The 22,340-nt window shown below is 44.5% G+C and overlaps 3 protein-coding genes across 8 annotated transcripts in view; 2 read left to right on the forward strand and 1 right to left on the reverse strand.

The window, feature by feature from the left end:
* The first annotated feature begins 308 nt into the window (after positions 1-308).
* Positions 309-15,990, forward strand: LOC106574527 (ubiquitin carboxyl-terminal hydrolase 40). Its single transcript, XM_045697685.2, has 31 exons — positions 309-1,091; positions 1,271-1,338; positions 1,436-1,549; positions 1,707-1,871; positions 2,396-2,542; positions 2,662-2,805; positions 2,961-3,089; positions 3,231-3,335; positions 3,448-3,555; positions 3,692-3,895; positions 4,023-4,158; positions 4,360-4,441; positions 4,563-4,734; positions 4,842-4,926; positions 5,002-5,072; positions 5,176-5,537; positions 5,666-5,822; positions 7,112-7,172; positions 8,522-8,575; positions 9,654-9,829; positions 9,956-9,992; positions 10,106-10,170; positions 12,498-12,572; positions 12,666-12,795; positions 12,878-12,960; positions 13,042-13,160; positions 13,253-13,318; positions 13,452-13,662; positions 13,762-13,857; positions 14,004-14,089; positions 14,255-15,990. The coding sequence occupies exons 1-31, from the start codon at positions 899-901 to the stop codon at positions 14,376-14,378; spliced, it is 3,825 nt and encodes a 1,274-aa protein (XP_045553641.2). The 5' UTR covers positions 309-898; the 3' UTR covers positions 14,379-15,990.
* c16h21orf58 (chromosome 16 C21orf58 homolog) lies at positions 15,987-19,337 on the reverse strand. The gene is made up of 7 exons (XM_082962883.1): positions 18,191-19,337; positions 17,916-17,973; positions 17,713-17,786; positions 17,448-17,627; positions 17,208-17,322; positions 17,017-17,129; positions 15,987-16,517 (listed from the first exon to the last, which is right to left on the reverse strand). The coding sequence occupies exons 1-7, from the start codon at positions 18,245-18,247 to the stop codon at positions 16,308-16,310; spliced, it is 807 nt and encodes a 268-aa protein (XP_082819009.1). The 5' UTR covers positions 18,248-19,337; the 3' UTR covers positions 15,987-16,307.
* Positions 19,338-20,564: 1,227 nt separating this feature from the next.
* Positions 20,565-22,340, forward strand: part of LOC106574571 (pericentrin) — a 47,392-nt gene continuing 45,616 nt past the window's right edge. For all 6 annotated transcript variants that reach the window (XR_014380964.1, XM_082962884.1, XM_082962885.1 and 3 more), the window contains exon 1: positions 20,565-20,726. Coding sequence is in view for 5 of the 6 variants with exons in the window: in XM_082962884.1 (XP_082819010.1) it covers positions 20,679-20,726 (48 nt within the window). In the remaining variant the exon portion in view is untranslated. The remainder of the gene's footprint in view (positions 20,727-22,340) is intronic.

Raw genomic sequence — 22,340 nt, forward strand, 5'->3', positions numbered from 1 at the left:
GTGGCTAGTGTCAGTGCCTTTACTCAAAAACTGAACAGGTGGTTAAAAGACCAGCAGGTTTGTAGCCACGTATGAACCTTCTTTAAAGAATGCCAGCAGAAAATACATCACATTTCAGTTCAGATATATCTGTTGTGTGTGTTTGAGACATCCACCGGATGACAGACAAGCCATGTTATAAAAACTACATGAGGCTTGACGCTCTTGCAAAATCGAAGAGAAGACTTAGTGGACATGTAGTTTATTCAGCCGAGGTGCCAACCTGTGATTTTAAAACAACACTACAACTACCACAATGCCCCACTCTACCCTTTGGCTTTAGGACATTATGGCTGCGCACTGTTCATCAATGGTGTTTTTATTTACCTTTTATCGTTTTTTCTCTTATTTAAAACAGAGGAATGTAGACAGAGTTTGGCTTCGATTATAACTTAACAAAAAAGCATTACGAGATTTCTGGAGTTAAAGCTCTATTTGCGTCAGGAACGCTGAAACACGTTTTGCTTGATAGCTAACGAGTCAGATAGCCAGGTAGGATAACTGTCTGTCACCGGTCCGAATTTAGCTGTTGTAAACTCAGTTCACACTAAATTAACTCGTGTTGTAAGGGCAATGATTGTATAGCTTGTTGGTTAACCTGCTACAATAATTGCTATAACTCGAGCACTATACGGGAACACACTAGTTATCTATTCATAGCTATGTTTACCCCTGTAAAGTCGTCTTATTTCAGAGTCAGTCCCACTACTATCAACAGAGAGCTAGGCAAGACCAAGATGAGATAGCAAGAGGTGTTATTAGTTAGCTAGCTACGCGATCGTGAACACAATTAGACATTCAATTCAGTCCCCTGTAGGTGCGTTTCACAGGAAAGAGAGAAACAGACGCAAGCCCAGCCATGTTTGGGAGTCTTTTCGAGGAAGAGGAGGAGGGATTTTCTCTGGCTCCCTCAGGAGGTAGAGTTGTAAAGGGGGAAGGGGAGCCACCTCCACCCCGGGGAAGAGTGAATCTCAGCGGGATTAAAAACCAGGGAGGGACGTGCTACCTCAACTCCCTGCTCCAGACCCTGCTCTTCACCCCGGAGTTCAGAGGTGAGAGGTCAAGTCAGGTCACTTGGTGTTCTGTCTTTGGTTCATACTGTATTTGCAATACCGTGTGTGGTGTGTGTGTGTGTGTGTGTGTGTGTGTGTGTGTGTGTGTGTGTGTGTGTGTGTGTGTGTGTGTGTGTGTGTGTGTGTGTGTGTGTGTGTGTGTGTGTGTGTGTGTGTAGAGGAGCTGTTCAGTCTGGGTCCAAAGGAATTGGGCTGCCTGGAGGACAAAGACAATCCAGAGGCCAAGGTAAGGAACCAACCATGGAAGTGTGTGTGTTCCTCACTGTGTGCATGTCTTTATTTGTATTGGTGTGTTTGAGTAGTACATTAACTCTGTCCCTCAGGTCAGGGTTATTCCACTGGAGCTCCAGAGGCTGTTTGCTCGTCTACTCTTGGTGGACCAACAGAGTGCCTCTACTGCTGATCTCACTGACAGCTTCGGCTGGAACAACAGCGAGGTAGTGTGTGTTAACACGAGCATGTGAACGAGTGTGTGTATGAATGGCGGTGTGCGTGACGCAGGCACTAAACTAGAGAATAAGGCTTGCTTTATATAATGCTACATCGCTTTCTCCTACAGTATTTTGCTTACCACTCTCTTAACATCTCCCGTAGGAGAGCAGGCAACATGATGTGCAGGAGTTGAACAGGATTCTGTTCAGTGCCCTGGAGCACTCCCTGGTGGACACCAGCGGTAGTGCGTTCATCCAGCGCCTCTACCATGGCACCACTGTCAACAGCATCCTCTGCAAAGAGTGTGGCAACATCAGCCAGAGACAGGTTTTTATTTATTTAACCATTATTTAACTAGGCAAGTCAGTTAAGAACAAATTCTTATTTACATAAGGCAAAAGGCTTCCTACTGGGGCTGGGATTAAAAATATAGGACAAAACACACCACGACAAGAGAGACAACACTACATAAAGAGAGACCTAAGACGACAAGACAACATGGCAGCAAAACATGACTACACAGCATGGTAGCAGCACATGACAACAACATTGTAGCAACACAACATGGTAGCAGCACATGACAACAACATTGTAGCAACACAACATGGTAGCAGCACATGACAACAACATTGCAGCAGCACAACATGGTAGCAGCTCAAAACAGGGTACAAACATTAGTGGGCACAGACAAGAAGGTAGAGACAACGATACATCACGCAAAGCAGCCACAACTGTCAGTAAGAGTGTCCATGATTGAGTCTTTGAATGAAGAGATTGAGATAAAACTGGTACATGTGTGTATCTTTGTGTTGCTTACACCTCTTTCTCTTGGCTCTCTCTTTCCCTCTCAGGAGGACTTCCTGGACCTGACAGTGTGTGTACGTGGCGTGTGTGGCCTGGAGGGGGCGCTCTGGGACATGTTTGTGGAAGAGGAGATGTTTGAAGGCAGTAACCTCTACCGCTGTGGCCAGTGTGACCAGCTAGTCACAGCTGCTAAGGTTAGTAGGAGTATTGGCATGGATTTAAATTGTACTTGTTTATTCTAGAATTGGTACTGACTCCAGAACTCTCTCTCCCTTGCGCCCACTTTTTTTTTCTCTCTCTCTCCCCTCTGCAGTCTGCCAAGCTGAGGAAGCTCCCTCCCTTCCTGACAGTGTCTCTGTTGAGGTTTAACTTTGACTTTGCCAGGTGCGAGCGTTACAAGGAGACTGGTCGCTACACCTTCCCTCTCACCGTCAACCTCAGGCCCTTCTGTGAACAGGTACAACCTCCACCCACATTGATCTGCATTGCTTCACTGCCACCTACTCTGTGTGTACTCTACGTGACTTAGTTAAAACAATGTCAAACCATTTAAGAATATGTTACGTCGCATTATAAGGCCTAATGACTATCCTATGTCACCCTCTCTCCCAGACTGAAGACGAGGACTCGGAGTACTCCTATGAACTCTTCTCTGTCATCATCCATAAGGGAGGATGCTATGGCGGCCATTACCACGTCTACATCAAAGACATGGACCACCTCGGCTTGTGGGAGCCGCCGGTGAGAGAGAGCGGGAGGGAGGAGGAGAGAACAACAATTGCATAGTAGACAATCGAGGCTTAGAGTATGTCACTAAATGTGCTAATAGCGAAGTGTGTGTTTGTGTGTGTCTTTTTCTTTACGCGCGTGCGTTTGTATCAGGAGGAGGATTCCAAACCCAAGGTTCAGAAGAAGAAGGAAGTGAGAGTGTATCCTGAGCCGGAGAAAGACGACCCTCTATCTGTACTCTCCTCCATAATAGCCCAGGTAACGCGAAGCGTGCTGGTTTAACCCGATGGAACGAGAGCACCACGGGCAACATCGTCAGTAGGTCCAGTGACTGATCTTAATGTGGTGTTGTTCCCCTCCTGGCCTGTAGGAGGAGAGCAGGAGCGTGCTGCTGGACCAGCTGGGCCAGAGACTGATGGACAAGATCGGTTCTTCCTGGAGCAAGAAGTACAGGAAACTCCACGGCCCAATAGGCAAGGTAGGACATGACTGATGGGCTTCCCCCAAGAGCTCCACAACGTCACATAAACGCTTACCTTTCCTTATCTCCTCTACATCGTTCCACACGTTATCCTTCCACTCATCTCCCTCTCGCCTCCTCTCTCCCTCTGCAGTTCCTCCAGAACCACAGTGATGTGTTTGTGTTGGTCAATAACGGCACTCGGGTGGCCCTGAAAGCCAACCCCCCTAGCCCGGTGACCCAGCCCTCCAGCCCAGCCCACCCAACCCCTGGCCCTAGCTCTTCCCCAGACCCAGTCCAAAACAACACAGCCAACCCCCAACCAGAACTAGGACTGGAGACGGCACCAGAACCACAGGTACACTAGTTAGACCTCTCATGGTTCTGCTTTAATGATGGTGTGTCTGCTATGTTGATGCTGCAATTGGTTAGGTTTAAATCTCTTTCCTGTCTCTCTCTTTCTTCCTCTCTCCATCTCTCCACAGGGCAGCCACTGGTTTGATCTGAATGACTCCACAGTGACGTCGATCCATGAGAGAGACGTAGAGAAAATGTACCAGGGAAAGGAGAGTGCCTACATGCTGTTCTATAGGAAGACACTGCTACGCAGGCCTTCTGGAGGTGTGTGGGTGTTTGTGTGTGGGTGGGTGTTTGGGTGTGTGGGAGAGAGGTGTAAGAAGGAAAGGGAGAGAGTGAGCGAGCGCAGGAAAAGGAGAGCCACATCCAAACTTGATGCGAGTGGGAGAGAAAGAGAGGTTGTGACGGAGAGACGTGAAAACGCACACGTATACAGTCTTTAAAATGAGGTTTTCCCCCTGGCAGCCCTGAGGAATCCTGGGTATAAGGTTCCCCCTCACCTCTTGGAGATGGCTGAAGAGGAGAACAGAAGACTACAACAGAGACGGTACTCACGTGTGCGCGCACACACACACACACACACACTGTATTTTGTTATATTTTGCTGATGTTTTTTGGCTACCCGTGTGTGTGTGTGTGTGTGTTTGTGTGTGTGTACTCTGCTATAGGGAGGAGTTTGAGGCCAGCAATAACAGTGTTGAGCTGCGTCTCCACCTAGCGCCGCGCTATAGGTTGGAGAACGGAGCTCTTAAGCCAATCAGCATAGAGCAGAAAGAGGCCACCAACCTCACCTTCGACCTCCGCAGGACCGTAGGAGACTTGCGAATGATCATCTACCAGGTGACGTCATCACTCCAACTCATTAACTCACTTCCTTAATGACGCCATGGCACTGAGCAAAAAGCTCAAATCAGTGTGTGTGTGTGTGTGTGTGTGTGTGTGTTCAGACGCAGGATCTCTGGGAGGGGGATATGGCTCTGACTGTGGCCAGAAGTCTGCCAGCCGGCCTTCACCTCTACAACACTCTCACAGGTGAGACACACACACACTTTTGCAACATGTGCATTCTGTGAGAGTTCATACTGAACTTTTGTACGTGTGTTTCAGATGATGAGGTGTCCCTCTACAGTGCAGGCATCTTGACCGGCACTGATCTGTTTGTGTGGAACGGCAGAGAGGTGAGGAGACCCTCGAATCAACACAATCCACCGTTGTACACACTGCTACTGGACGTCCTAGAACCAGAACGGCTGTCATATCATATCCCCTTTATTTCCTCAGGTTTGTGGGGCGACTGTCCAAACAGGAGCCGAGTGGGAACCAATGCTGCTGACCGTGGTTCGCCCCGCTCTGGGAGAAGAGGGGGAGGGAGGGGATGAGGAGGGGGGAGAGGAAGGAGGTTCGGGGCTGTCGAAGGAGTCGAGGGGGTTCGCTGGGCGGGTGACTCTAGGAGAGGTGAGGGAGGCATTAGGGGAGACACAGGAGAGCCTCCTGTGTCAGGAGAAGAGGGGAGGAGGGGAGGGAGGAGGGGCCAGCGGGTGGAGGGTTTTCCCTCCTGGAGACATGCAGAGGACCCTGAAGGAGCTGGCCTTGAAGGATGGAGATGCACTGCTGGTGCTGGAGCCACAGACACAGGACAGCAGGTGGGCAGCGTGGTGTGTGTGTGTGTGTGTGTGTGCGGCAGTGTGTCAGTCTGCGTAAGTGAGTGACAGACATGAGGTGTAGTTGGTGTGTTTGCTATAGCTGTGTGTGTAATGTCTCTCTCCCCCAGTGTGTTCAGTGTGAGGGGTGATATGGTAACCGTGACAACACCATCAGACTGTCGCTGGCTTCAGGTGGAATACCGACCAGAGAGAAGAAGAAGAAGAGGAGAGGGGGAGGAAGAGGAGGAGAGGATGAGGGCAAAGGTCCCTGCCTCTGGAAACATGGTGAGCTAGCAAGTGTGAATGTGTGTTTAGTATATTTGTGTGTGTGTTTACTATATTTGTGTGTGTGTGTTTAGTATATTAATGTGTGTGTGTGTGTGTGTGTGTGTGTGTGTGTGTGTGTGTGTGTGTGTGTGTGTGTGTGTGTGTGTGTGTGTTTAGTATATTAATGTGTGTGTGTGTGTGTGTGTGTGTGTGTTTAGTATATTAATGTGTGTGTGTTTAGTATATTAATGTGTGTGTGTTTAGTATATTAATGTGTGTGTGTTTAGTATATTAATGTGTGTGTGTTTAGTATATTAATGTGTGTGTGTTTAGTATATTAATGTGTGTGTGTTTAGTATATTAATGTGTGTGTGTTTAGTATATTAATGCGTGTGTGTGTTTAGTATATAAATGCGTGTGTGTGTTTAGTATATTAATGTGTGTGTGTTTAGTATATTAATGCGTGTGTGTTTAGTATATTAATGCGTGTGTGTGTTTAGTATATTAATGTGTGTGTGTTTAGTATATTAATGCGTGTGTGTGTTTAGTATATTAATGCGTGTGTGTGTTTAGTATATTAATGCGTGTGTGTTTAGTATATTAATGCGTGTGTGTGTTTAGTATATTAATGTGTGTGTGTTTAGTATATTAATGCGTGTGTGTGTTTAGTATATTAATGCGTGTGTGTTTAGTATATTAATGCGTGTGTGTGTTTAGTATATTAATCTGTGTGTGTGTTTAGTATATTAATCTGTGTGTGTGTTTAGTATATTAATCTGTGTGTGTTTAGTATATTAATGCGTGTGTGTGTTTAGTATATAAATGCGTGTGTGTGTTTAGTATATTAATGTGTGTGTGTTTAGTATGTTAATGTGTGGGTGTGTTTAGTATATTCATGTGTGTGTGTTTAGTATGTTAATGTGTGGGTGTGTTTAGTATATTAATGTGTGTGTGTGTTTAGTATATTAATGTGTGTGTGTTTAGTATATTAATGCGTGTGTGTGTTTAGTATATAAATGCGTGTGTGTGTTTAGTATGTTAATGTGTGGGTGTGTTTAGTATATTAATGTGTGTGTGTTTAGTATGTTAATGTGTGGGTGTGTTTAGTATATTAATGTGTGTGTGTTTAGTATGTTAATGTGTGGGTGTGTTTAGTATATTAATGTGTGTGTGTTTAGTATGTTAATGTGTGGGTGTGTTTAGTATATTAATGTGTGTGTGTTTAGTATGTTAATGTGTGGGTGTGTTTAGTATATTAATGTGTGTGTGTTTAGTATGTTAATGTGTGGGTGGGTGTTCTTTTCTAGCTACTGTGTGAGGTGAAACAGAGGGCCATAGTGGAGCTGCAGCTACAGGAGCAGCTAGCAGGTCAGATAGTGTTATTATTACCACTCCTAATAGCAGCAGCTAGCAGGTCAGATACTGTTATTATTACCACTCCTAATAGCAGCAGCTAGCAGGTCAGATACTGTTATTATTACCACTCCTAATAGCAGCAGGTCAGATACTGTTATTATTACCACTCCTAATAGCAGCAGGTCAGATAGTGTTATTATTACCACTCCTAATAGCAGCAGCTAGCAGGTCAGATAGTGTTATTATTACCACTCCTAATAGCAGCAGCTAGCAGGTCAGATAGTGTTATTATTACCACTCCTAATAGCAGCAGGTCAGATACTGTTATTATTACCACTCCTAATAGCAGCAGGTCAGATAGTGTTATTATTACCACTCCTAATAGCAGCAGGTCAGATAGTGTTATTATTACCACTCCTAATAGCAGCAGGTCAGATACTGTTATTATTACCACTCCTAATAGCAGCAGGTCAGATACTGTTATTATTACCACTCCTAATAGCAGCAGGTCAGATAGTGTTATTATTACCACTCCTAATAGCAGCAGGTCAGATACTGTTATTATTACCACTCCTAATAGCAGCAGGTCAGATAGTGTTATTATTACCACTCCTAATAGCAGCAGGTCAGATAGTGTTATTATTACCACTCCTAATAGCAGCAGGTCAGATACTGTTATTATTACCACTCCTAATAGCAGCAGGTCAGATAGTGTTATTATTACCACTCCTAATAGCAGCAGGTCAGATACTGTTATTATTACCACTCCTAATAGCAGCAGCTAGCAGGTCAGATACTGTTATTATTACCACTCCTAATAGCAGCAGGTCAGATACTGTTATTATTACCACTCCTAATAGCAGCAGCTAGCAGGTCAGATACTGTTATTATTACCACTCCTAATAGCAGCAGGTCAGATACTGTTATTATTACCACTCCTAATAGCAGCAGCTAGCAGGTCAGATACTGTTATTATTACCACTCCTAATAGCAGCAGCTAGCAGGTCAGATAGTGTTATTATTACCACTCCTAATAGCAGCAGGTCAGATACTGTTATTATTACCACTCCTAATAGCAGCAGGTCAGATAGTGTTATTATTACCACTCCTAATAGCAGCAGGTCAGATACTGTTATTATTACCACTCCTAATAGCAGCAGCTAGCAGGTCAGATACTGTTATTATTACCACTCCTAATAGCAGCAGCTAGCAGGTCAGATAGTGTTATTATTACCACTCCTAATAGCAGCAGCTAGCAGGTCAGATACTGTTATTATTACCACTCCTAATAGCAGCAGCTGGTATTATTATCATAGATATGTGTTTGTTGTCTCTTCACTGGTGTGTGTATCTCTGTCCAGGTGTGGCATGCTGTCTGAGGCAGGTGGACCGTACAGGGAAACTCCTGCCCCCAGGTACTGTAACCCCCAATGACCCTCACACATGAACACATGCATCTCTTACTTTGTCCTAACTGTGTTTATGTATTGATGCAGGGCTCGACATACAGGGCTACCTGCTGGCCCGGGGAGGTTTTGGAAGCCCTCCGGGCCAGTCAATCCTCCACAACAATGGGCCCCCCCCCAAAGAAATATTGTAATAATGATATTTACAGTCCTGGCTGTATATAATTGTTGAAAAAAAACAGACAAATTCCCAAAGCTGTTAGTTCGTTATGCAGATTATCACACACACACAGACTAGTTCGTCTGTCAGGCAGCAAGAAAGAGCAGCTCGCCACTGGTTGTCACGCGGAGCAGCACACAGAAGGACAGTAGTAGGGCTGCTGGTAGGGTATGTAGGAAAGATGTTTCAACTGGTAGATATTATAAGGCAACAATGGGTATGTAAAACAGGTATTTACGATGTTTGGTTCGTGGTTAAAGTCGTGGTTAAATCTTTGCAATGCACAGTTTCGTCATCATGCTCTGTTTGAATGAACGTTTCTAAAGTCTTCCCATAACCTTCCCAGTTAAGTGTTGACTACGCTGTAGGCCTATTTGTGATTATTCCCAGACCTTAAAAGTGGTCTCCAGATGTGGTTTAAGCATTTGTTGTGGACTTGGAACATCCAATTGATGTTGTTTTTCTATAAATCATTTTAAAAAGTGTGATTTTGATAGTGATAACTCAGTCACTGAGAAAACAAACTGTAGCTAAAGATAAACCAGATGTTATTGGCCCTACTACTGTAGCCTGCTGACTGTTCAAAATCGCTAACGGTAACACCCTTTTTGAGATTACGCAAAGTATTATTTTTCCCTCCAATCAATCAATGTAAATGTGATATTGTCAAGTAAAATGTCATTATTTCTGTGTGGAGGGTAGTGTTATCGGGTAACTTGCTCAACCCGCAAACTAAAGATAAAATCACCTGATCTCGATATTTTTTTTTGGGGGGCCAGTAGCTTTCAGTTGGAAATGGCCCGGTGTGCCACTGGCAAATGTACCTGAATGTCAAGCCCTGTCGTGTGTGTGTGTTGCCTCCCACAGTGTGTGAGGAGCTGAGTGTTCGTGACGCTGGGGTTAGGCTGATGACCTCCCTGTCCCTCTGTCCTGGAACGGCCCCCAAAGACACACAGCTGTTCCTGTACTTCAGTGTGGGGACAGCACCCTCCTCTTGCTTGGAGGGGGAAATCATTATAGAGCAGTCCAGCACGGTTAAACAGGTGGGGACTGACTGCCTATCATTTGGTCTGCTGGTCGGTCTGCCTGCCTGTGTCTGTCTCTCTGTCAGACAGTGTATCTGCTTCTCTGCTAATGAGTGCTAATCCTATCTATACATTCTATTGTAGTGTCTCAAGAAAATGTTGGAGTCAGCAAGACTTGAAGGTAAAACTACTAGATTATAGAGTGTGTCCCTTCTCCCCTGTGTGTGCATTTGTGTTAATGGTGTAGGGGTAATGGTGTGGGTTAATAGTGTGTGTGTGTGTGTGTGTGTACAGGGGACAGTTGGCATCTAAGGAGGCTGGACTGGTGTGAGGAGGTGGGAGAGGCTTTGATGGATGAGGTCAGTAACCAGAATTATATAACGGGTTGTTTGGATGCTGATTGGTTGATACAGGGAGTTATTCACGATGATCCCCCGGGTAATGCCTGTTAACAGTTTTCAATTGAATGATCAATGCTCCTTCAGGGTCCCACAGCCCAGCCAGGCAATTAATAAACTCCCCTGGAAAGAAATGTCTCGACAGGATTTCCCCATGCTTACATCTTAGCAATTGGTGGGCAACAGTTGAGGTTTGTCTAAACCTTGTCGCCTGCCGCGCTGACCTGTGCAACAATGTTGCAGGTTTTTTTTGCTACCTCCCCCGTGCCATAGAGAATGATCGTGTCCAGAGGAGACTATTATAATGGATATATCCAAAGAAATGGCAATAGAAATAAAGGTAAAACAAACAAAAATGCACATAGTTTGCTGTAGGTTCAGCTGCTGGTCGTGATTGTGAGTTTGCTTTAATTGAGTAGTTGGCAAAGGAGAAGTAACCAACTTGCATAGCAAAAAGTGTTTTGCTTAGAACGGATGACCAGCCCGCCATGCCAATAGAATAGACGACCAGCCTGCTTAGCTGACGACCATGCCAATAGAATAGACGACCAGCCTGCTTAGCTGACGACCATGCCAATAGAATAGACAGCCAGCCTGCTTGGCTGACAACCATGTTAATAGAATAGACGACCAGCCTGCTTGGCTGACGACCATGCCAATAGAATAGACGGCCATCCTGCTTGGCTGACAACCATGTTAATAGAATAGACGACCATCCTGCTTGGCTGACAACCATGTGAATAGAATAGACGACCATCCTGCTTGGCTGACAACCATGTGAATAGAATAGACGACCAGCCTGCTTGGCTGACAACCATGTTAATAGAATAGACGACCAGCCTGCTTGGCTGACAACCATGTTAATAGAATAGACGACCATCCTGCTTGGCTGACGACCATGTTAATAGAATAGACGACCAGCCTGCTTGGCTGACAACCATGTTTATAGAATAGACGGCCAGCCTGCTTGGCTGACAACCATGCCATTAGAATAGACGACCAGTCCGCTTGGCTGACAACCATGTTAATAGAATAGACGACCAGCCTGCTTGGCTGACAACCATGTTTATAGAATAGACGGCCAGCCTGCTTGGCTGACAACCATGTCAATAGAATAGACAACCAGTCTGCTTGGCTGACAACCATGTCAATAGAATAGACGACCAGTCTGCTTGGCTGACAACCATGTTAATAGAATAGACGACCAGCCTGCTTGGCTGACAACCATGTTTATAGAATAGACGGCCAGCCTGCTTGGCTGACAACCATGTCAATAGAATAGACAACCAGTCTGCTTGGCTGACAACCATGTCAATAGAATAGACGACCAGTCTGCTTGGCTGACAACCATGTTAATAGAATAGACGACCAGCCTGCTTGGCTGACAACCATGTTTATAGAATAGACGACCATCCTGCTTGGCTGACAACCATGTTTATAGAATAGACGACCAGCCTGCTTGGCTGACAACCATGTCAATAGAATAGACGACCAGTCTGCTTGGCTGACAACCATGTCAATAGAATAGACGACCAGTCTGCTTGGCTGACAACCATGTTAATAGAATAGACGACCAGCCTGCTTGGCTGACAACCATGTTAATAGAATAGACGACCAGCCCGCTTGGCTGACAACCATGTTAATAGAATAGACAACCAGTCTGCTTGGCTGACAACCATGTTAATAGAATAGACGACCAGCCTGCTTGGCTGACAACCATGTCAATAGAATAGACGACCAGTCTGCTTGGCTGACAACCATGTTAATAGAATAGACGACCAGCCTGCTTGGCTGACAACCATGTTAATAGAATAGACGACCAGCCCGCTTGGCTGACAACCATGTTAATAGAATAGACAACCAGTCTGCTTGGCTGACAACCATGTTAATAGAATAGACGACCAGCCTGCTTGGCTGACAACTGCAGAATCTCAGAACTAACGACTGGCTTTTGCTCTGACTATATTGTCTGGTGGAAGGATGAAATAAAACAAATGTACCCATGTTTATGAAAACAGGTTGTTAATCTTTTTTTATATGTTGGCAATTGTTTTGTTAAAGCAGTAAGGGCACTCGAACCCGGGGATGATCGTGAATAACACCCTGCAAAGGGATGTTTCCTCGTACCTCCGCGTCGGGCTTAAGAACAGACCATAGTTGGGTGTTATTGTCACGATAATCCCTGGGTTCGAATAAATTATTGCTTAAGCAAAATCAAGAAGTGGGATACATTTTCCGCTCTCTTTTTCACTCACTGCCACAATCTCTCCCTCTCGTTTCTTCCCCAGGAGGCGCCTCTCTCAGAGCTGAAGATGAGTCATGGAGACGCTCTGGTGATTACTGAGGGACGACTTCCTCCCAAGGTACACTCAACTTCCTGTTCTCTTACAACCCCATTCACTCTCTACAGACACGTATTCCCTCTCTCAAGTGTCCCCCCTCCCCCCCCCTCTCAGGGTTTTCTGAAGATGTTAGTCTGGCTGTATGTGGAGCCGAGAACCAATCCCGTGGTCTCCATGGAAACAGAGGTCAACGGCACAGCCGAGGGGTCCACGGGGGGTCAGAGGTTGGAGGTCATGACTGCAGGTGAGACACACACACACAGTGTGAAACTAGGTATGAAGGTATGAAACTATGTCCACTGGTTAAAATGTGTGTGTGTGTTTAGTTGGCGGGGCCATGGTGGAGCTGAGGACTGTGGGACAGGTGGAGATCTCAGAGGAGGCTACACTGGAGGAGCTGAAGACTCAGGTAGTGTGTGTGTGTGTTGATACTGCTCCTTCTAGCATGTGTATGTCCATGCTGTATGTGTGTTAATACTCTGTGTGTTAGGTGCTGACACTGCCGGCGCTGCAGTATGTGTGTGTGCCCACTCCTGCGTTTCTGCGTGTGTGGCAGCTGGAGGGACAGAGACTAACCCGTATCCTCAGAGGACAACAACACACACTCAGGTACACACACACACACACACACACACACACACACACACACACACTTCTCTCTCCTCTCATCCCTTTTCTCAACAACAAGTATCTGTTCACAGGAAGTTGAAGTTGTGCAGTGGGGTGGAGTTTTGTGTGCAGCAGCTACTGAGAGAAGAGGATCTTGGGTAAGCCTGGGGTTATTCTACTCTCATTGGTCAGTTAAGCAGATATCGGAAACATGATTTCTGGATCTGTTGTTATCCCTCGCTCTTCTGTTCCTCTCCCACCATCTTATTGCCCCATTCCCCCTTCCCCCAGTCCTAAGGAGGTGTTGCTGCGTGTCCAGATGGGGGTGCCAGGGGAGAGGGGTTACTACCCTCCAGAGGACCTGGTCTGGGATGCTTCTCGAGACCCTTCCCCCAGATCGCTACGCTCTGCCCTGGCCTCAACATACGGCCTCTCTCCTGACTCCCTGCTACTGGCCAAGCACCAGCCACACACACACACCTGGGAGACTTTCTCCAACTGGGTAAGAGATGTGGAGGGAGGGAGCCTGATGTTTTGTTGTCACTCTCCTATGGTTTATTTATGACTCTTCCTGGCTCTTGTTGATGATGCGTGCACACAGAGCCAGCAGGTGTCCAAACGGAAGAAGAAGAAAAAGGCGGAGTCTCTGCTTGGAGCGCCTTTCCACCTTAAAGACGGTGACATCATCGGTGTCAAGGTAACAAACGCAGCTCTGTGGTTCATCGTATTGGTTGCGTTCCAGCCTCCTCTGATTTAATTGGACAGGACTTGCTTATTGAATGTGACATGGTTTTCTGATTGGATAATACTTTGACAGTAACATGGTGTTTTCTGATTGGACAGAACCTGTTGATTGACAATAACCGGGACTTTAGCACCCAACAGGATGAGCAGAGGTTGAGGGAAGAGAAGGAGCAACGCAGGAAAGGGTGGGGCTTCTTAAAAGATCCAATGAGACTCAGGTCACAGTGTTGACGCTGCTTTTCGTGTATGACATTAGCTTTACAAGAAAGTGTATTTATAGTTACAAAGTTATTATAAATAACTAAATGTCTACAGTTTACATTGATACTATTTCCTCTTTACTCCTGTAGAGGGCAGGGTGCGGGGGCTGAAGTTGAGACCAACCAAGGGGTGGGACCAGAGAAGAAGACGGGGCCAGTCAAGGCCAGGAAGCCAGAGGTGGCCCTGTCAATCAACGTGGGGGTGTTCAGATAGCCTCGCCTTACACACACACACACAAACAAACACATACAGTACACATGCGCGCACACACAGACTTTCTCACCGTGGCATCGCTCAACATCATGAACTATCTTCTGGACGTCTGTTTGTGTGCCAAACATTTTTGATAATGTGTTCACACAGCTTGACCCCCCCCCATACATCTGCTATCTTCTGCTAGTGTAGGTCTGGTGGTGGGATGACTTACTGGTTCGCTATACAGACTGCAGTCTCTGACTCTCCTTCCATCTCTCTGTCACTACATCTGGATCCCTTCTCCCCTCTACATGATCCAATAGGAACCAGTATTTCTACATGAGATCCAATAGGAACCAGTATTTCTACATGAGATCCAATAGGAACCAGTATTTCTACATGAGTTTCAATAGGAACCAGTATTTCTACATGAGATCCAATAGGAACCAGTATTTCTACATGAGATCCAATAGGAACCAGTATTTCTACATGAGATCCAATAGGAACCAGTATTTCTACATGAGATCCAATAGGAAACAGTATTTCTACATGAGATCCAATAGGAAACAGTATTTCTACATGAGGTCCAATAGGAAACAGTATTTCTACATGAGATCCAATAGGAAACAGTTTTTCCACTCATAGTACTGGGTGTATTACATATATATTGGTATGTATTTACAGTATCTGCTGACTAGTTTGCAATGGTACACACCACAGAAGTATAGATATGTACCAGTAGATTATAGATAATATATACACCTATATTTCTAATAAGAGTTAGTGGGTTTATATCCATGCCTTAACATGGACGAGCCACAATTCAGCTCAGTCCGGAATAGTCCCCCCTACCTCATTTCTCTACCTCTCTGTTGCGCCCTCTCTCGCTCTACCTTTCTTTCCCTCCTAACTTCATCTTCACTTAGTGGTCTCACCCTCTCGCCATTTTCCTTACATGGGAAAGAGTCCAAGTGTTTTCTCTGTATCCCATCATGCCTCTGCACCAGAGTTGATCATGTTAATCATACTATAATTATGTTTGTTTCATGTGCATGCAGTGGGTGTGTTTGGACGGACTTCAGGGAGTTAAAATAATTCATGGATCATTTGACTAATATGTCATACGTGACTTTTAGAAATGACGGTTGGACAATGAATGCGAGCGACTTTGTTTTGGATTATGAGATTATTTGATTTCCTAACTAATCTGATGTTTTTATTTTTGCATTTGCTGTAAGAATAACTTAAGTTAGTTTTGAGTACTGTATGACTTCTACTTGTGGTGTGGGTCAGTGCCAAGAAGCAAGGTTTGACAGATGAAGAGTTTTTGATTAACTACAGAATAAAACAGATCAAGAAGCAAGGACAGATGGAGAGTTTTGGATTAAATACAGAATAAAACTGATCAAGGAGAGATGGAGAGTTTTGGATTAACTACAGAATAAAACTGATCAAGGAGAGATGGAGAGTTTTGGATTAACTACAGAATAAAACAGATCAAGAAGCAAGGTTTGATAGATGGAGAGTTTTGGATTAACTACAGAATAAAACAGATCAAGAAGCAAGGTTTGATAGATGGAGAGTTTTGTGATTTGGATTAAATACAGAATAAAACGGATCAAGAAGCGTGTTTGCAAATCTTGTTTTATTTATTTTGAAGTCCTGATGCATGTTTACAGACCTTTGTCATTTGCACACTCTTTTGCAACCACGAATCATAGTAGGCCAACACATTTGAATTTACAACATGTTGCCAGTGCCAAGAAGCAAATTCTCCATTCAACCATTATATTTGGCTATACCGAAATGATGCTTATCAAACATAATATCAATGTATACATTTTACATTTACAATCAATCATCTATCTGTATATATTTTGAAATATGAAATGCTCACACAAGACAATATCTCAAGATAGGGGTTAGGGAATATTGTTCAGGGCTAGGCTAATACAAGTTGAGTGGGGGCAGCGTGATGGGGCCGGTCACATGCTGCACGGACGGCATATGATGCCCGCCCTGCCCTTCAGGTAGCGATGATGTCATCGAGGGCCACATGGGATAGCCAATGGGAGGTAGCATTTGGGCCTGGGGGCCATAGTGATGGTGGTGGACGGCGTTTCCTCTTGGTTTGACCGCTGACCTCACAACAACATCCTGGATGAGGTCAACATCAAGATGAAAACAAAGTAACAAATATAAGATGTTATGAATTCCAAAAAGGCATGATCTTTGGTATGTGGGTGACAGGAACCATAAGACTGCTGAACAATTAATCATCAAATGGCAATCGGGACTATTTACATTGACCCCCCCCCCCTTTGTTTTTACACTGCTGTTACACACTGTTTATTATTTATGCATAGTCACTTTACCCCTACCTACATGTACAAATGACCTCTTCTAACCTGTACCCCTGCACATTGACTCGGCACCGGTACCCCCTTTATATAGCCTCATTATTATTTTATTCTGTCACTTTTTATTTTATTTTTTATTTTATTTAGTAAATATTTTCTTAACTCTATTTCTTGAACTATATTGTTGGTTAAGGGCTTGTAAGTAAGAATTTCACGGTAAGGTCTACAACTGTTGTATTTGGCGCTTGTGACAAATACGATTTGACATAAATGATGTGGGTGTGTGTGATACTGACCTGTCCTGAGTTAGGTGGTGACAGGGCCGTGGGAGGTATTGCTTTCAGCATCATGTTGTGCATTATGATCTGATGCATCTGAGCATTCTGCATCAACATCAGCTCCACCATGTCTAACACACACACATAAAAATTAACATTATATACACATACACACACACACCAGTAGCTGCATTTGTGTGTGTGTTTACCTTCTTTGATGCTCCCAGACCGTGGTGCAGGGTAAGGCTGAGGAGGGGGTATCTGTTGTATGAGGGGCTGTTGCTGTGGTAACTGCTGTATGAAGGTAGTAGGCTGCTGGGGCAACTACAGACCAAGAGAGAAATAGCATCAGCTGTCTGTGTGTACGAGAGAAAGAGGAAAAGCAGAGCAAGAGGAAGATAGATGGAGAGAAAGACAGAGGGAGAGAAAGAGAAGGATTTTTGTCTCGCCATTTGCTGGATGATGCGTGGGGGCTGTGGCGCGGGGGGTGCAAGGGCAGGCTGGTAGATATGGATGGGGGCCGGAGTAGGAGGCAGAGGGACAGGAGGAGGGAGGAGGTCTGGGCGGTACCGTCTCCCTGTCCCACCCCGTGTGTGAGGTCTGCTCAGGTCCTCCAACATGTGCTGCTCCTGCAGGCAACACGCACACAGACATTACCATGTGAGTTTGATGATAATGATGGTGATAAATATCTTAATAATAATGATGTCGTACCCTCAGTCTTTGCAGCAGGTCCTTTTTTCGTCTGAGCACGCTGTGCAGCGCATCCGCCTGTCCATCAAAACTCCCTGGCCAATCAGAATTAGGAATAAAGTAACGTCAGAAAGCTTACACACACACAAAAAGGAACAATCAGGGTTTGCTTGTACTTCAACGCTTCATTACAATATTTATTTTCAAACATTTTGTAGTCTTACTGGTGGATAGGGCAGATTCTGCTCTGCCGTCCTTGTTGTCCCTCTCATTCTCCAGTCTCTGTGGACATGAAGACAAGCAGGAGGTGAGTAGTCAGTAGTCAGCTAGAAGCCATGTGCAGCCAGAACTCACAGCATCAGAAAATATTCTCTCTTTTACTACTCTTTGTTACACTTATAAGTTAAAAACATGGCATTTCTGCCTATCACAGTAAATGATCAGATGATTATTTGATATCCAAAACGTTAAAAACTCAATCAATCAAATAATCAATGACCTTCTCCAGCAGCCTGAGTTTGAGTCTGGTCATCTGGTCAAGCATGGGATCAGTCATTCTGAGAGTACTGCTTTCTCCACACTGTGAAGTTGTCCACACACACACACACACACACACACACACACACACACACACAGCAATAAGTGACTGAGGGTCGCTGCTGTACACACCCCCACTCTCCCGTCCCCAATTTTCCTGTAGCTCTTTAGCCGTATGTCACACACCTATCGATCAGCTCTCAGTCTCTACGCCAAACTGAGACCACTTACCTGGTTACTAAGGGACACAACTGTTTATGTCAACCAAGCCACGCCTACTGCTTGGTTACCTTTCCTGGTTTTGGTCTTGATCCTAGGTTACTGTTTACCATCTGAGCCGACAAAAACAGTGTATTTCTCTTGAACAACCCAGTAAGGCAATTAAAGAAATGTAAAAGAAAGGGTCAGTGAAATTGTTTGGGATAAGAATAGAAAGTAATATATGCTGTCAACACAAGGACTGCATATAAGGACAACCAACCCAATCAACAAAACAAACCAAAACCAGGTTGGCCAATAGGTATCAACCGTATCAACGATGGAACCAAACCATCCCCTATGTATGAGGGCGCGTATGGCGAGTGGGGAGAGGTTTACTGATATGGATGTTGACTTGTTAAAATCTATCAATGAAAGGCTTGTCAAACTTGATATATTACGAGAGGACATCAATGCATTATGTGCTAGTCTAGAATTCAGCCAACGTCAGATTGATGATCTAAGGAAAGAGAACACGGCGCTGAAAGGTACTGTAGACTCTATTCATAGCAAGGTGGAGGTGGTACAAAGGGAGTACAAACAACTTAAAGAAACCTTGCTTGATGTACAGTGTCGATCAATGCGGGACAATCTAATATTTTCAGGGATACCGGAGAATGACAACAGCAGAGGCTGTGAGGACACAGTCCGAGACTTTATGTCAACTCAACTAAAACTGCCCCCTGATGTTGTGCGTAATGTCACTTTCTCCAGAGTCCATAGAATAGGTAAGGCCTCTGGAAAGAGGCCGCGGGCTATTATTACATGTTTTGACAAATTGAAGCAAAACGAAATGACGAAGAACATGGGCAGAGAACTCAGAAACACTGATCTTGGAATGAATGATCACTTCCCCACCGAGATCAATGAAAGGAGAAAAAAACTATATCCCATCATGAAGGAAAAACGTTGCCTGAATCAACGAGTCTCCATGATGATGGATAAACTTTATATCAACGGGCAATTGTATCGGGACTCTAGAGTAACTCCCTGGCTATTTTAATTTAATGTTCCAATTTGAGTTTGTGTGTTGTAGTGTATCATGACAACTTCAACTATAACCAATACATGCTCTATTGATCTTCACTTGATAAGGAAAGGGTTGCATATAGCTCAGGTTAATGTATGTAGCCTTCCTAACAAACTACATGAGGTTTTTAATAATAGCCACACCATACCAAATCTTCACAAACATTTCTAAACTTTATTAGGGTAACATCAAAAGTAAGTCTAACCATTATTTATAGGGAAAGTATGAGCAGAAGAGCAAGTGTAAACCAGGGAAATAACGCACTACCCTCCCATGTGCCCAATAAAAAAAACACACAACCCTCCCCAAAGCAAAAAAAAAAATGTCTTTGACAACCCTACCTATTTGGACCACCACTCCCCCCAGTACATTTCGATCTGTCCCTAACTGGTCTTTTGACAAATCAGATCAGCTCTGAAAAAGATCTCACTGAAAAGATTAGAGGAAAAGATATCTGAATTGTGCTGCCTGTGTAAATGCAACTCAACCGGACCCAACCTGCACACGTTTGAATTTTGGACCCGGAACTGGTCTCGGGTAATCGTGTTCGGGTGGACCCATGAAGAGCTCTAATATGTAGTTAGTGGACTAAATCCGTAGTCAAGATACATCAGTTGACAGTTGAGTTTGGGAAAACACAAAGCTATGCTGCTACTGGTTAACTACTTTCCCACGGGCATTTATCGCGCCGTTTGCATGTGGAGTAGTTGGTTTAAAAAGCCTAATGATCCAGTCAAAAACACGCACATGTTTAAAAAAAGATTTGTATGGGTGGACTATTTTTGTAACTCTATATGTATTGGCTAGTTTCCTTATCAATCAAAGTTTAGCTTCACAATTTAGTCCTCTGATTGGTTTCAAACTTGTCAGTCAGGGACCTGTAGAATGTGGGAGGGAGTTTTTGACCGTGCGTGTAAACAGTTAGAGAGCATGATTTCCATTGGCTGGGAAATTCGCTCCGAGTGTGTTGATTGGCCATATTAGTGGAGGCAACTTAATAAGGGCGGTGCTAAAACGACATGGCGGCCATATTGAATTTCATATTGACAGTTCCAAAGATTTTGCAGCCGAGGCACAAGAAAGTGAAAGGTTTTAGTGGAATAATCAGCGATTTCAGGACATTTGTCCTTTTAACCTTTAATGGTTGTGTTGCAACCAAGACATGGACGAAGATGAACGACAGAGGAAACTAGATGCTGGAAGAGCAAAGGTCTGTAACGACTTATGGGTAATGCATCAAAGTAGCTATCTAGCCAACAAGTTAACCTAGCTAAATGTATCAGTGTCAGCAACATTGTCGTACAATAAAGTAATAGGTTGTAGTTGCTAGATATAGGGCCTTGAGTAAGTTCAAGTTTTAGCAACTAATTGAATCGCTAACAAAGCTAGCTAACTACATTACATGTAGCTATGGTTAGCCGAGTCTAAATTAGCTACAGTATAGTAACTAGCTAAACTCTTTGTTATTCATGAATTATAATGACCCAATTTGTGGCTTGCTAAAACAAATGTTGGTGTTCTACCGTTGACTCAACAACCCAGCTGACGTTATACTGCCTATTTGAGCTACCCTACAGTCTCATCTACTGTTGTAATAACTTACCTTGGTTAATGACTTAACTAAATGCACCCAGTGTACAACTGTTTATTAACGTAGTTAGCATTTGACTAGTTGCAGTAGAAACGGTTTCTTATTCTGTTTGCTACCCAGCCCAAATATATTCCCCTTCTGTTTACTAATTAGTGTGGGCCGCTTACTGGGAGAGTATCATCCCTGCTTGACAAGTCGATGCAGGTGATGATGGCAGCCAGGATTTGGTTCGTCTGTGTATGTGGTTGCGTTTGAGATACACATTCTCTGCCCAATTCTACGCAGATGATCCGATATTTGCAATGCATGGACAGGTGTGAAACACTACCACTAAGGTTTAAAATCTCAAGACCAGGCAGGTCAATGTAATATAACGACCCTATAATCTGCGCAGACCTTACAGAAAATGTCTTGACCTGTCACCTGAGCATCAACCCTGCCATTCCCCACAACGGTGTCTATATCGCTCCGGGTATGACCTTTGCTTGGGGTGGCTTTCTCCCAACAGTTGTTGTTAATTTAGATTTGCATGTGCTATAGAATATGAGGAATCTGACAGGCTCACCAGAGTCTTGAAAGGATGTGTGATCTACCTATTTTTGGCACACTTCAAACCTGGGTGATGCTCACGCAGCAGGTGTTGGTATGATGACTTTGTTAACAGTACCTTAATTGATAAACCATTGTTATTATGACAGAAATCCACCAACATGCAGCGCAGCAGTTGGTAAGTGAAGTGAAGTGAGGGGTGGCATGGCTCTTGGGTTGTGGTGATCCTGAATATTGATCTAGAACAGGGGTGGCCAACCTTCCTCCAGGAGAGATACCGAGTATTATTCAGGCTTTTTGCACCAGCCCTGCTCCAACACACCTGATTCAGCTTATCAAGGTCCCGGTGAGCCGCTGATTAGCAGCAAAAAATCCTGTGGTAGCTCCAGCTCTGCATGCGGCGTTTTGGCCACCCCCTGGTCTATCTATGGGATCTATTGATCTGCTTTGGGATGTTGTTGACTCATCACTGTCTTGCGTATGTCTGTTTTTGTTTTCTGTTTTGTGGATGGGACCGATAGAAATGCACCACACAGGGACTTATGTTCTTTTATTTCCACATGATTGAAGTTGTCCCCCTAGACACTGATCCACAATCAGTCTTCAGTTGTCCCCCCCCCCCCCCCCCCCCCCCCAATGGTTGAATTAGTGCACCTGATTTAACTTGACAACTAATCATCAAGC

Source organism: Salmo salar, chromosome 16, assembly GCF_965601325.2.
Source record: "Salmo salar chromosome 16, fSalSal1, whole genome shotgun sequence".
NCBI lineage: Eukaryota > Metazoa > Chordata > Actinopteri > Salmoniformes > Salmonidae > Salmo > Salmo salar.

What these genes read in the sequence shown, in the direction of transcription:
- c16h21orf58 (XM_082962883.1), bottom strand. Translation starts at nt 18,247, where the DNA reads ATGACTGATCCCATGCTTGACCAGATGACCAGACTCAAACTCAGGCTG. An exon ending in CACGCATCATCCAGCAAATG is followed by an intron (nt 17,323 to 17,447) that starts GCGAGACAAAAA and finishes CTTGGTCTGTAG; the next exon opens with TTGCCCCAGCAGCCTACTAC. An exon ending in CACCACCTAACTCAGGACAG is followed by an intron (nt 16,518 to 17,016) that starts GTCAGTATCACA and finishes GACCTCATCCAG; the next exon opens with GATGTTGTTGTGAGGTCAGC.
- LOC106574527 (XM_045697685.2), top strand. Translation starts at nt 899, where the DNA reads ATGTTTGGGAGTCTTTTCGAGGAAGAGGAGGAGGGATTTTCTCTGGCT. An exon ending in AAGACAATCCAGAGGCCAAG is followed by an intron (nt 1,339 to 1,435) that starts GTAAGGAACCAA and finishes TCTGTCCCTCAG; the next exon opens with GTCAGGGTTATTCCACTGGA. An exon ending in TGCGAATGATCATCTACCAG is followed by an intron (nt 4,735 to 4,841) that starts GTGACGTCATCA and finishes GTGTGTGTTCAG; the next exon opens with ACGCAGGATCTCTGGGAGGG.